At 37.5% G+C, this 14,620-nt stretch overlaps 1 protein-coding gene across 1 annotated transcript in view; it reads left to right on the forward strand.

The window, feature by feature from the left end:
* The window catches only part of LOC108367945 (uncharacterized), a 66,021-nt gene that overhangs the window by 18,635 nt on the left and 32,766 nt on the right, over window positions 1-14,620 (forward strand). The window contains exons 6-9 of the mRNA XM_017622660.1: window positions 1,844-2,118; window positions 5,897-6,934; window positions 9,403-9,560; window positions 10,934-11,648. Of these exons, the coding sequence (XP_017478149.1) occupies window positions 1,844-2,118; window positions 5,897-6,934; window positions 9,403-9,560; window positions 10,934-11,648 (2,186 nt within the window). The remainder of the gene's footprint in view (window positions 1-1,843; window positions 2,119-5,896; window positions 6,935-9,402; window positions 9,561-10,933; window positions 11,649-14,620) is intronic.

The raw sequence follows: 14,620 nt of genomic DNA on the forward strand, positions 1-14,620 counted from the left end.
AATGGACATTTTATGTATGCCGACTTATTTAATTTAGCATATTTCAATATTTGCATATTATTAAATCATTGCGGCATTTAAACGATACGATGATATTAGTTGTTGTTGTTGTTGGAGTATCTTCTGCATTGTCATCACTTCAAAAGCTTTAAGTTTATTTGCTTTTTGAGTTATTATTTATGTAATGTAATCAATTGTCATGTATTTGTGCAAAATCAGCTAATTGTCTCTGTTGCGGATTTGTCAAGCCATGCTACAGTTCAGTCCATTTATATGTCGCTATAATCATGAATCTAAATAAGTAAGATGTCTTTTGATAGAACAATAAGTTTTTTGTATTTGCCAGTGCTGCTTGGCTGTCTGGTTTTTGTACTACTTGTGTGCTGACATGCTAATTTTAGTTTTTTTAAGCAGCTAACATCTATGTATTCCCAAAATCTGATAAAGGGTGAACAAGAAGTGAGGCCAAAGGTATCTACGCCTTAGGCTCGCCTAAGCTGCACTGCAAAGGATTTCATACTGAGATGACTCCACCTCATTAATATGGTTAAATACTGCAGTAAGGGATTGAGGTTTTGTTGAACGTTACCGCATGGATCCCAAATTGATATCGGCCAGTTAAGACCTCTATCAGTAGCGAGAGATGCCCTAGTTTAGCTTTAAGAGCTCCTTAAAGCACAAACAGACGGCAGCGTTGATCTGGATCAACTCGGGAATTAATTGCAGTTGATCCGGATTAAGTCTGTTTAAGCTTTTNGAAAAAAAGCTTCTCATAAAAATACAATCGCCGTTCGGAGTCGGCGTAAAACTGTAGGTCCCTCGGCTTTGTGTGACAACATCAAGGCGCACGCCACAAATCGGAGGAGAAGCTCGGCCAAACACTAACATATGTGTAAGCGCCAATCTATTATTCTTATATGTATGCATCCCATCGTTTTAGTGACACCTTTCGTTTGTACATAGAAAAAGGTATGTGATCTGAGAAAAAGTAGAACTCGAATCACCCACAAAGATTAAAGACAAGATGAAGGGGTAGGTGAAGAGGAAATTAATGAAGGTGATGATAACCAGAAGATGAAGATGAAGGTGAAGATAAAAGCAAGGGTTACATGTAGATGAAGATACAAATAAAAATAAAAGTAAGTAAAAAAATATCTATAAAGATAAGGGCAAAGACAAGGAATATGACAAACGCGATATAGTCATAAGCATGGACATAGACACATATGTACATTAACATAGACAACGTAGTGGACACAGACATAGACATATGTATACTCAGAAATAGACATGACCATGCACTTAGAAATAGACGTAGACATAGATATAGACATAGACATAGACATGGACATAGACATAGACATAGACATAGACATATACATATACATACATAGACATATACATAGACATAGACATAGACATATACATAAACACAGAAATAGACATACATCGGCAAAGAAATACAAATAGACATAGACATAGCTATACACAGACATATACATAAGCATACACATAAAAATAGGAGTATACTTAGACATAGACATAGGCATATACAAAAACATATCCATAGCCTTAGACATAGACATTGACGTGGACATTGCCATAGACATAAACATAGACAGCCATGGACAACAAAATATTTAAGGAAATTTATTGCAAACTTTTTCTTTTAAATAATTTTTTCAATGAAGGTTCACTTTTTCCGCGCTTAGTGACTGTACGCACCCAGTTTTTTGTGTATACATTTTAAAAAATTTTGTAATACTTAAAAACGTACATACGTACATACATATAAAGATATGTAGATACGCATAGTAATACATAGTCCCATTTCTACTTCCAGGTTACATGCTCGCCTCCACTTTAACCGCAGATCAACCCGAACGTACACTGCAATTACAATTGGATCAACTGTTGGTGCATGTCATGAAGATTCTCAATATCTACTATCATCTCATTACCCAACAAAAGCCGCTACTATTCGTGAAAGTGCAGAAAGGTGATCTCTTCGCAAATGCAAAGGAATTGACGTTGGTGCAAAGCGTTGGTTATTTCGGAAGCGATTACGTTTATATAAAACTTTACAACATTTTAAGAAGTGCTAATGACAGCTACAAGGTGAGCGTAATTCCACCATTTACCACACAGACCAACTTACATATGTATGTATGTCTGTACAGTAACACCAGCAGCAGGGCTATGTATACCACTCCATTTGGTTGTTTTTTTTTTCTCTCTGCCATATGTATGCATGCATTTGTGTAAATGTATTTGTTGGTTTTCATAGCTGTATGCATATTCCCAGAGTGGCCACGTAGTGCTAGAGCTTCAGTTAAATCCCTGCAGACTTTTGGGAGTTCGCACTCCAAGTGCAATTACATACAGTGGACATTTTAATATTTTGTGTCTGTGTGTGATTGTGATCACCGAGACACAAACGCACCCGCGCGCGCACACATTACCTCCTTTGGCTGGACGCGGGCACATTACGTAAATTGTAAAAGTTTTGTTGGCTTTTCGCTGTGCTGCGCTGCTTTCTCGGTTTGTTTTGCTTTCGTTCGCTTGTCCGCCCCAGACTGGTTTTGTCTTTCGCGGACTTAAATTTCGATTGTGGCTGGAGACTTATTCTGCTGGCACTACTAGGTATGTACATATGTGCTGTGTATGTATGCAACGACTGGTTATCCTGTAGGACTCTTTGGGTATTGCTTTGGGCACTCTCTGGTTGCCCATGTTGTTGTTGTTGTTATATCTGTTTTTGAGCTGTGCAACCGCACGAATGCCGAATATGTAAGCGAGATTTTGTGGCTTTTCGCGTTGGTTGTGAGGATTTTTAGTATCTGATACTTGTGGTTTAAAAAGTTGCAAACCAGCAGAAATCATTAAGGCGGAGAGTGCAGTGTAAAGGAAGAGAAGCATATATATGTATGTATTTATATATGTATTTAGTTATGTAGGATGCGACGACCTGCGCGGAGTGATGGATGCACAGCGTACAGTTAGTAAACGAACGTGTGCAAATGGCAGCTGCGTGCGTACTTTGCAAACATACTTACTCGTATCTAACTACTCGTATCTACGGATGTACTATACATATATACACATCTGCATGTGCGGAGCAATAAGTTGAACGTGGATATGTATGTGTGTATGCGCATCTACGCCTGTTCCTCCGATGTGATAATTTGTGCTGCATTTTAAGTTGCAATGGGTGTGACGAGTGCCAAAATCGCTAACTGTGACTTACTGACTCACACGCTGCAGCTTAGGGCGAAGCTTTGTTTGTTTTTTTTAGTTTTCTTACATTTTAGAATAAGAGCGCTTAATGTACTCAGTTTATGTTGGTTTACTTTTGGTTTACGCTTGTACGTGTTTATCTAAACATCACTACTGTATTGCCGTATATGCGACCGGCGAGACGCATTTGAAATGTGCGATTAAGTCGCCTTCGTGCCAGGGCTAGAAAGTGGCAGAAAAGGTGCTCTACACTTTCCACATGTTCCTCGACCTTGAGCATATGGCAGAAATCGTTTCCGCGGTACCCTCTCCACTAACCGGGTACTTTCATTCATTATGTGGTACCAAATTATAATTGCAGCATCTTCAGGCGGAAGTATTGGCTATAAGGAGAGCGGCGGATCTCAGCAGCAACCTAGTACAAAAACTGGTGAATCTCTACATTGACAGTCAGGCTGCGTTTAAGGCGCATCTTTCGCACAGCACTTCCTCAAGGGGTGGGGTGGAGTGCAGGGCAGCTCCGCAAGATGTCTAAGATTATGTGCGGAGCGTATGACATAAAGCTAATGAAGTTTCTCCTTTCCCTCAAGAGGGAGAATACTTAGCTAATGGTGGGTGCCCTTACGGGATATTGTTACTGGCATCGCACGCCTTTAAACTGGCTCTAACAAATGATAGCATATGCAGGAGATGCAGAACGAGGAGAGGAGATGGTGGAGCATATACTATGTGTTTGTCCTACCCTAAGTAGACTGCAATTCAGTCTCCTGGGAGCAGGCCTTCAGCCTAACTTGAAAGCCGCTGCCAAGATAGGGTGCAACAAGGTTTTCCGATTTGCAAAGAGGACTGCGGCTTGCTCCTGGCGCTAAGTGATTAACTGTGCAATAGGGTCGTCGTATATCGGTCTCTGCGAAGCCACGCAGTGGCTAGCCAGCTTACCTAACCCAACCTAACCAAATTATAATACTCCGACTGCAGTGATAAAGGGACGGTAAATTGAACGTAAAGACTTAGATCTTCTCTCGTTGATACATAGATCTGCTAAATAACCGATAATGTTGGTTCCCTTATCTACTGTCGTTTGCGAGTTCAATGAATCCTGATCTGTCTGACAGGTTCGTTTAAGGCTGTATGCGGCCGAAGTTGTCAAGTGGTTAGAGGTGCGCTCTATCACTTCGTCGTTATTGGGTTCGATCCATAGTTCGAGCACAAACCAAAAAGCAACGAGTCGTTTTCCAGCTATACTTAGGAAAAACAAATTATAGTATCGGTGTTCTATTAGTTGGTTGAAAAAAGTAAAATCGGAATTTGAATGCTCTCACTTCCTAGGATGGTTCTACATATATAGAAAAAATATACCCCTATTTTTTATTTTGAAATCAAAAAATATTTAAAAGTCGCTAAAAAACGCTCAAAGTTTTACATGTATTGTATATGAGTAAAAAACAACTTTTCGTAGAAATGGTATAGAATTCTTGAGAATCTATATTTTTCGATCGGAAAACTCTGGTTCTCTTCAGGGGACTTTCAATAATAATACCCAATTGTTTATTTAACCATTTTTAGTAGTAAAGATCTTTTTATTGGTCCCCTCATTGTATTTTCTGGGGTTTTTGGCGGGTCTATAAAATATAGTTACTATGAAAAAATGGTTAAAGAAATAATTGTGTTTTATTTTTGGGAATCTCTTAAATGAAACAGGTTTTTCCGATCGAAAAATATTGATTTTCAAAAATTCTATACCATTTCTAAGAAAAATTGTTTAATCCCATATAAAATAAATGAAAACTTTCAGCGCTATCTTTTGGTGGTTAAACTGACCGAAAGTCCATTATTTTAAATTGGACATACAGGTTTTTACTACTGATTCAGATTCCGTGTACAAAAATACGTAAATTTTTTTTTGAAACTTATTCTGCGGACAAAAATACGTAACTTTTGTTAGAAACTTTTTTCGCGGAAGTGCCCTTTTCAATCTCTAAATGGCCTTCGAACTTCAAATCGTTATGTACTGCTTAAATGAGTGAAAATGTTTTTACTGGAAAAGGAAAAAATACGAATTACTAAGTCGGGGTTGCTCCATATTTTGGTCGTATTGCCGATGCCCGGTTTCGAGCGCATGTCCATTCCAGAGAAAAGTTTCCGACAAAAATTATGTAATTTTTCCTCAGAATCCGAGTCTATGGTAAAAAAGTGAAAGTCGATAATGGCTTAAGCCATTAAATAATCTACTTTTCCAGAACTCTAGTGTGGCGTTACCCCTTCAAGTTTTTACACTTAATGGACTTTAAAACCTCTAAACGATAGCAAAGGCTCATAGTATTAATCAGTTTCCATACGTTTACTTGAAAGCACTCCTTTATTGGTAGAATTTTAAAGTAGCTAACGAAGTGTCAAGAAATCCTCTAAAGCCTGAAACTGCTTCTGTCAGTACATAAAACGTATCTTTAATTAGTTTCGACAAATTTTTACGCATTAATTTTGTGAGCTTTGCTTTAGTCCTTGCTTGAGCTCAATAGCATAGATGCTGCTCCCACATACACGTATTTAGATACATTCATATACTCTATACGCACACACTCACACATCTACATGAATGTTTATCTTGTACTAACATATCTGCTATTTTTCTTTTCTCTCTTCCCTCGCTTATCCACAGATAACGATAAATCAAGAATCCGGCAGGTTATTAATTTCGCTACTCCGGACGTGCCTCAACACTTTGAGTTTGTGCATTGAATTGCGCACACATGCCGCCCTAGTGATGCCTAGCACCACACCCACGGGCCACACTCCGAGCCATGGCAGACAGCGCGGCAATAGCCCCAGCAGCAGCGGCGGCGCCGCCGGTGGTGGTGCCGGCAGCGGTGGTGGCACGGATACTTCGCCAAGCACCGGACATGCCTTTGGCGTTAGCGGCGGAGTTAGTGCTTCTGCAGTCTTCCCATCCAACGCCATTCTAAAATTAATTGAAGAAATTCTCCAGTATTTGAGCAAACTCGTAAATTATGCGCCCGCCGAGTGCATCGCATGTCTGAGGCAACTGTTGAAATATTTATTTGGCCAAAATTATGGCAACCAACAGCCAGACTATTATGCCACATTCATAAGACCGTATTTTGTGGTGCGCAGCAAAGGACAACAGCTGCAACTCCACCTACGGCAGCAAAGAAGTTTACACAAACAACAAAAGTGGTGGGCACACAGCAAAAAGCAGCATCTCGATGCACAGCAGGGCACATTAGGGAGTGGCACGCAAGGCGGGGGCAACAGTGATCACCGGCAGGCAATCACCATGTGGCATGCCATAAATTCCAATGCAACAACAATACATGCAACATTAGCTACTATGACTGCAGCAACAATTGGTGGCTCAGCAGCGGTATTAAGGAGCGCACGAGCAGGCGATGGCATGTCGACCCCGACAATGACTTCGTCAACTGTCACACAGAATGAGCCAAATGTAATTGGTACACAGACAACTTATGGCAAACGAGGCCAGGCGCATATTGACTTTGGTCTTGATAATGGTGGTGGCGGCAACAATCTACTGCACTTGACAGCGGCGGAATATTATCGCTTGGTAGGCGAATTATTTGCGAGCGGCCTAAATTTGCAAGCCTATAAGTCGGAGCGTGCCAGCGAGTGTGTGAAGCACATTAAACTGTTTGAGCCGTTGGTAATCTATTGCCTCATGGTGAGTATAGTCTTCCTAATTAATGAGGTATTTATGTGCATGTTTCGTGCAGTAGACTGCCTCCCGCTGCATGAAAAAAAACAAGTTTGGTTTATTTTATGACTATTACCGAAAAAGTTTGACTCACTCGAATGTCATTTACGACATAGATATCTATAGATTCTAACTTCTTTTTAAGAAATTTCAAAATTTGTCTATCAAATTGTTTATTTATTTATAAGCGATTCGAAAAACGAACTATGAAATGGCCCATGTCTACCCATAATTTGGCTTTCTATTTTATATACATTCTAAAAAAAAAAAATTAGTTAAGATCCCGAACCCAAAAGAGTACCGAAAAAGCCCTGAACATCTTGAAAAAGTTCGAAGTGTCTCAAAATATTCTGAAAACCAAATAGAGAAATTCCAGAAGTATCTCCAGAATTCCCGAAACGGCCATAAATTATACGAAAAAAGGTAACGACGAAAAATCCCGAAAAAAAAATGCAACACTTAAAAAAATGCAAAACTCACTCGAAAAACAAAATCCCGAAAACTAAATCACATTGTATGCTTAAACTTACAAAAAAAAGAAGAATCTCGAAAGGCCTCGAATAATCTAAAAAAGTAAAACGAACTGTCGCGGAAAAATATAACACGTAGTGTCCCGAAGATTGACAAAAAAGCTTCGAAAACCTCGAAACCTAAAAGGTTAAAAAAAAAAACGAAAAATATAGAACATGAATAATCACGAAAAATCCCAAAAAAAAAAATCGTAAGAGCTCCCGAAATATCCAAAAAAAAAGTAAGTGCCGCACACTGTGCCTCTTTTCAATTATATCATGCCAAAAGTTCAAAATTAAATGATTTCAGATGGCCATGATTTTTGGTGTTCTGGCTGAGAAATATTCAACTGCTAACTCAATCTAATAAATTCAAAAGAGAAAACAACAACAAAACAAAATAATCGCTGTCCAAAGTTGCTTATTGTGACGCATAAAAATATAATTTTTAGTGTGAAGTTTTTCGCATACTTTTAAGCAGTAGTACTTGTTTTTGCAAAGTTTTTTAAAATAATTCTTAATGCGTGGTTTAGCTTAAATGTCTCCCAATTTAACCCGTAGTACAGGTTAATAATTTTCCTTGTACCTATATAGACGAAAAATATTCGAATAATTTATAATTATGAAAATACTAAGATTTTTAATGGAGCAGATGTTGCAAGTCTAGCCTGATCCAGGCTGGTCACCATGGCGGCTCCAATATGGCGACCAAATTTTTTAAAAATTTTCAAAATATATCCGTTTTTTATTTGGAAAAAAAAATATTTAGAGGTCGCTAAAAGCGCTCAAAGTTTTTCTAAGTATTTTATATAGATCAGAAAACTCTGTTTCCCATCAGAAGACTTACAATAATAATACCTAATTGTTTCTTTTACCATATTTTAATATTAAACATTTTTTATAGGTCCCTCAAAACCCCCCAAAAAATGCAGTGGCGGTACCGATAAAAAAAAACGTTGCTATTATGAAATGCTAAAACAAACAATTGGGTATTATTATTGGAAGTCTCCTGAAGAGAAACAGAGTTTTCTGACCGAAAAATATTGTTTTCAAGACTTCCATACAATTTCAACGAAAAAAAATACACGTAAAACTTTGAGCGACCTCTGAATATATTTTGATTTCGAAATAAAAATAAGGTGGGTATATTTTTCGATATAGAAGCATCCTAGTCGATGAGGGAATCAAAATTCGGACTTTAATATCTTCTCCCCACATGCAGGGACCACCCTAATGTTCGTAAATTGCATTATATGGTTAAGGCCAACGGCTATATTAAAGGCATTGTGGGTGTAGGGACATAACAAGTTTCGGTTTAAACCCCAGTATCTACTGAATATTCTTTCTCAAAATATAGTTAAGCTTCTCTAGTTTATTTTAGTGATTATCCAATAGCCCTACAGCGCTATTGAGGCTGTGATTTATAACTAGTACAATTTAGAAAATTATTTCGAAAATAGTTTTTAAGCGAATACCAAAGAGGTAGGTGAATGAAATAATTAAAAAGGTGTTTATTGTATTGCTACTCGCATTTCCTGATTCTTACGATAAGCCCTGCAAATATACATACATACGTCTACACCACAGGGGCACCAATACCAACTACTGAAAGGATACTACACACAGCCTGCAGCAATGACTCAGTTACACAGCCATTAAAATAATCAAAAAGACCACAAAAGCTGTTGCTGACGGCTGTCGGGAGTGCGGAGTTGATGGAAATGATACCTCAACGGATTTTACGCACAGCTTTCAGAGCAAACATTTATTATTTACTTGCTGTTGCTAACTACCACCTGATAAATATATTGCTTACCCTCCCCAACTATGATTTACACACACACATATACACATACACATATATGTATATTTATGTGCACATGCTCATGAATAAAATTGCATTTGCAAATTTTCATCTATTTTCAGCTATTCCTCAAATCGAATGCACGTATTCAAGCGCCCATTTTGGAGTTGCTATCTCAGTTGCTGGAACTCAATGTCACTTACAGTGTACTCGACTCGAAAAATGTAATATTTGATCAGATTTTAAACAATTTGGATTTAATTGAAAATGGCATTGTCAGGTGAGTGAGAGTATTGGGTGTTGATTTGTTGTTGATGCACAACTGTGTTGCATACATGGCTCCGTATTTGGCTGTGTATTGATTTGTGTGCTGCGTTGACCTACGTTGTGGCTACTGTTGCTTTATTTATTTGTTTGAGGATTTAACAAATGGCATAGAGAGAGGAGAGATGTTGTGGAATACAGGATGTATTGCCGGAAACAATGAAATGTTGCCTGTTTGCCTCGCTGCTGCGCTCTGTGGTTCAGCGTAGCTCTCTAAAACTCCCAAATTGCTGCCTATATGGCCCAAAAGTGTGTGTGTGTGTGTATATTTTGCTGTTGTTGTGGTAGAGGCTGCAGGATTATTTTCGTTTGAAATTCGAAAATAAAATGTTATCTTTGGCTGGTGGTGATGCATTTGCAATTCAAATGTCTATTGGCAGCAAAAGTGGGCGAGTTTTGGTGTTTAGCAAGCAAAATGCGCTTAAAGCATTTTAAAGGATTTGCATTGGAGTTTTTAGAGTTCAATTTTTTTTTTCTGTAATTTAACACATCCTAGTGTGAATTGTCGATTTTAAAGCTTAAGAGAAATACAATTGTGTGTGCATGCGTAATGATGGGTGTACACCTACCCATTTTCGTACCCGGGTATTTGCCTAATTTAGGGTAGATACTCATTGAATAAAAGTTTAGTACCCCTGCATCTAAAGCTTTAAAATTTTCAACTAAATTAAATATGTTGAATAAAATTGAGCAGGCAATATATGTACATATATGCCCAGAATAGTTGGTATATATGAAAAATATAGTCAAAAGATATAAAAAGTTAAACTGAACTGGAGTTATCTATCTACAACTTTAATGTTGCATGATGGCGAAAAAATATAGCGTACAACAATATTCCGATGCATCTAGCTTCAAGCAAGAAAATAAACATATGCACATATATGAGTAGCTTAGGTTTTGATGGTTAACGTACACCAGTATTTAAAGTAGTTGCATGTCCACTAACAGTGCAAGATCCTTATATATACATAAGTCGCTAAAATACTTACTGTATGTATGTATATATACACGTTCAAAAGTCGCTATAATATTTATTGTACGTATCTATACAAGCTAAAAAGTCTCCATCTTCTGATGAACTTAGAAAACTGCAAGAGTCGGAGTAGCCTAACCGAAGCTACATCTCTTTCTGTTATGACCCAAGGCTCCACTCGGATTGGTTACGACATCAAGTTGCTTAGAGTACGCGAACGACATTTTGACAGATTGAATGTTGACTGTGAATTCTGACTGTGAATGTGTGCAAAACGATTTTTTTTTATTATAAACTTCTTTACTACATCAACTTCATGCACATATTTATTTAAATTCTTCTACTCACCACAGAAACGGACCGCTCATCATTCCTCCCATGATCAAATTCCTCATACAGTTGACACACAAAAGCGATCGCAAACTCATCACCATTCCAAAAATTATCAGCATCATCAACAGCTTACTGGCTAACAATGCGGTGCTCGATTGCGCTGTGCTTGCTCTCAAATCACTTTCGTACGAGATCTTCTTCATGCCGCCCGTTGGCGGTAATGCCGCGCTCACCACACTTGCCGACTATCGGGCACCTTTTCAAAGTCCCGTCACACGCTCGCCTGTACAACAACGCCGTCCGGCTGTTGAAGAAGCTGCCGCCGCAGCTGCAGCTGCCGAAGCGCTATTGGCAAATAGTCGAGAGTTGGATACACAAAAGGAGGTCGTGTTGGGCATGTTAGAGAAATTTTTGGATGCCAATGAGCTGCAACGTGTCGTTGCATTGCTGTTGCTGCGCGAACGTAGCGCTCAGCAAATATATGGTGGGAAGCGCGTGGAAGCCGCGGATGCTGAAATGGAGCCACCCAAAGTTAGTTGTACGTTCGAGTCGACGCTGCTGCAGGATCCTAATGTCGTTTATGCGTTAATTTGCCGTGCCATGTGCGATGATCGCTGGCGCGTTAACAACTGGCAAGAATTTTACATTCTTGAATCGTGCTTTAAGAATTACAGCAAATATGTGTTGGCGGACAGTAAGAACTTTCTCATGCTGATGGAACTATTTCTAATGGAGGTAAGTGAAAATTGTTGTTTTTTTTCAACTGATAGGGAAATTATTTTAAAACGGGGCTGTTTGGGATGGTTAAAATTAAAAAAAAGGATATTTTCAGTTGGTCTTAGATTGTAATTAATGCGTTTGCATATTTCATTGAAAGTGTTTGGAATGCTTTGGTGTGCAACATCAGAAATTATTTATAGTATTTATTTTTATATTTTCACTATTTGCTGCTATCGCGTCTCGGGATTTTTTTTAACCAATTTGAGACTTACAAACTTCTTTGGAAAAATAATTTTATATAGTTTTTGCTAAATAAAAGTTGTGGAGTATTTATTTGTGAAATTTTCGAGAACAATGTTCAAGTTCGTCATTTTCCTTAATGCAAAACTTATATCGAACCTCGGAATTACCGAATCGTATACTAAAAAATGTCATGTCATGCTTATTTCAAGTCCCAATTTTATATTTTTAGTGCGAAAGCTTTCGAATGCAAGGCTTTAAAATTTTGCAAACAACTCTATGACCACTCTAATGTACTATATACATATGTATGTACAAATAAAAATATACATATGTATGAATATACTCATATTCTCCTGCTGTATCCTAAGCTTTTACCTTTAAGCGGCTTAAAAGAAAAAGCGTTTATGGCTATTTGACAATAGTCTATGTGTTTAAAGTAAATTTCAAGTAAATTTAAATCCCAAATAGCGCTACGAAACATCGCTGTCGCTTCAATTGACAATAACAAGATACAACCACTGCAACAAGATCACTTCGGAATACATATACGGAAAGCATGTTTGTTAAATTTACATTTATATAGGTATGAACTTGTAATTCTCTACGAACAGCAGGTATTTGATGTGAGAAAATGATTTTCGTAAGTTTATATAACTCGTCAATCAAGTTAACGACAAATTTAATCGCTTTATCAGTCTAAAGTCTATCTCAGACTAAGCCCATACGTATACATACAATAGGCGACAACTGAAAGTGTACGCCTTGTTTTAATATAATGTTCACAGTTATTTTCATGAAACATTTTTCTTGTATTAATTGTTTATGAAAGTATAGTTCATTCTGTAATATAAACCATATAAACATAGCTTGACACTTTATATAAAGTTCACAAAAATTCAAAAAAAAAAAAAAAATCGGGCATGCACAATCTCTTGGTGGGTCAAACTCAACGGAAGTCCATTTTTTTTAATGGGCCATACAATTTTGGCCACAGAATCTGATTCTGCGCATAAAAACACATAACTTTTTTTCGGCACCTTTTTTCTGGAAAGGACTACCGGTTAAAAGAAAGGACTCTCCTTCTGTTTAGCTCACTTCCAGTTCAAACTGGAAGTCGGTAATACGACCAAAACATAGAGCATTCCCCACTTGGTAATTTACATTTTTTCGTTTTCCAATTGAAACATTTTAACTGTAGGCAATTCTCATTCTCTTAAAGCTAATTTCTTCCAGATCCTATACACATCACAAGTCTTTTCAATGCTGTAAAAAAATGCTGGCCCTCTTACATAATTTTGATTTTTTCTTCGTTTTGATTAAACATANAGTCGGTAATACGACCAAAACATAGAGCATTCCCCACTTGGTAATTCACATTTTTTCGTTTTCCAATTGAAACATTTTAACTGTAGGCAATTCTCATTCTCTTAAAGCTAATTTCTTCCAGATCCTATACACATCAGAAGTCTTTTCAATGCTGTAAAAAAATGCTGGCCCTCTTACATAATTTTGATTTTTTCTTCGTTTTGATTAAACATATAGCAAACAGTACAAAAATGTGCCTTCTAGAATGGAGCTATCATTTTAATATTTCGCTTTAGATGTGTAAGATTTCCAGCTATGCCGAAAACTGCGATAGTTCAACTGAATTTAAAATCTATTCATACTAGCTTTTGCAAATCTTATCGTACTCGTTAAATCTCTATACCTGTGTATTATCTGCTAAGTCCTTGAATGTGGCCTAAGGTTGGAAGAGAATATCAGAAAAGCCAAGGCTGCCTCACAGCTGGTAAACCCATATTCCATTGTATTTATACACTTGAAACTTCTACCTTTTGTTGTCTTTAACTTCCGTTCACACGAAGCTTTTTACCATCATTACTGTAGCACTGTGGAATGGAAGAGAAAATAATTTAGTTAAATATGTGTAAATTACTTTAATACACAATAAAGTAGTAAAAAGTAATAATCTTGCCTGCACTGCCCTAATATTCTCTAAAAAGAAAACAGAAACGACTGAAAGTATACACAAATCGTTACACTGTAATTTTACCACAGAATAACTATTATCATGCCCAAAATTTGCCGCAACAAAGCACTCAGGAAATGAATAAATATATTTAAAAAAATAATGAATTTTTTGCGACATACTTTTAGGCGCAGCAGTTATGACAATTACCATGCGATGAGTTTGGTTATTGCCTAGGAAAAGGGCACTTACCCTAGCCATTTGATTAATCCGTTGATTTGATTTTTTCTTTACCTAACTACCAAGCTTTGTACACAGTGCAACACAGACAATTCGATTTTCACGCTTTTTTGCACACCTAAAAGTATGCAGTGCCGCACAAATATACTCGATTCCACTAGACTCGCATTGATTTCATATTGAACTTGAAGTTCATTCACTATTTCTTTGCTAGTTTTTTCGCCACACAAAAAATACATAACTGCAAATATCCTGCCGCGCAGGAGTATAGTCTGATTTAAGAGTGCATACAAAGGGGGGGTTGGGGTTGTTGGGGCTGGGGACGCAATAACACACCTTTTGTGTCTGCCAGACGTGCACTCATACATAAACGCATTCATAACAACATATGCGTATGTGTATTAGCACTTATGCCCCGCAATAATATCTACTATTTCGAATACACAGCAGGCAATCACCCAATAAAGTACATAATGCCTCGCAAAAAGTTTCGATTATCTTAACTTCTTATTATTAACTTGCATCGAAAATTATT

Source organism: Rhagoletis zephyria, unplaced genomic scaffold (genome assembly GCF_001687245.7).
Source record: "Rhagoletis zephyria isolate East Lansing unplaced genomic scaffold, Rhagoletis_zephyria_1.1 Rzeph_scaffold_02878, whole genome shotgun sequence".
Classification (NCBI taxonomy): Eukaryota; Metazoa; Arthropoda; class Insecta; order Diptera; family Tephritidae; genus Rhagoletis; species Rhagoletis zephyria.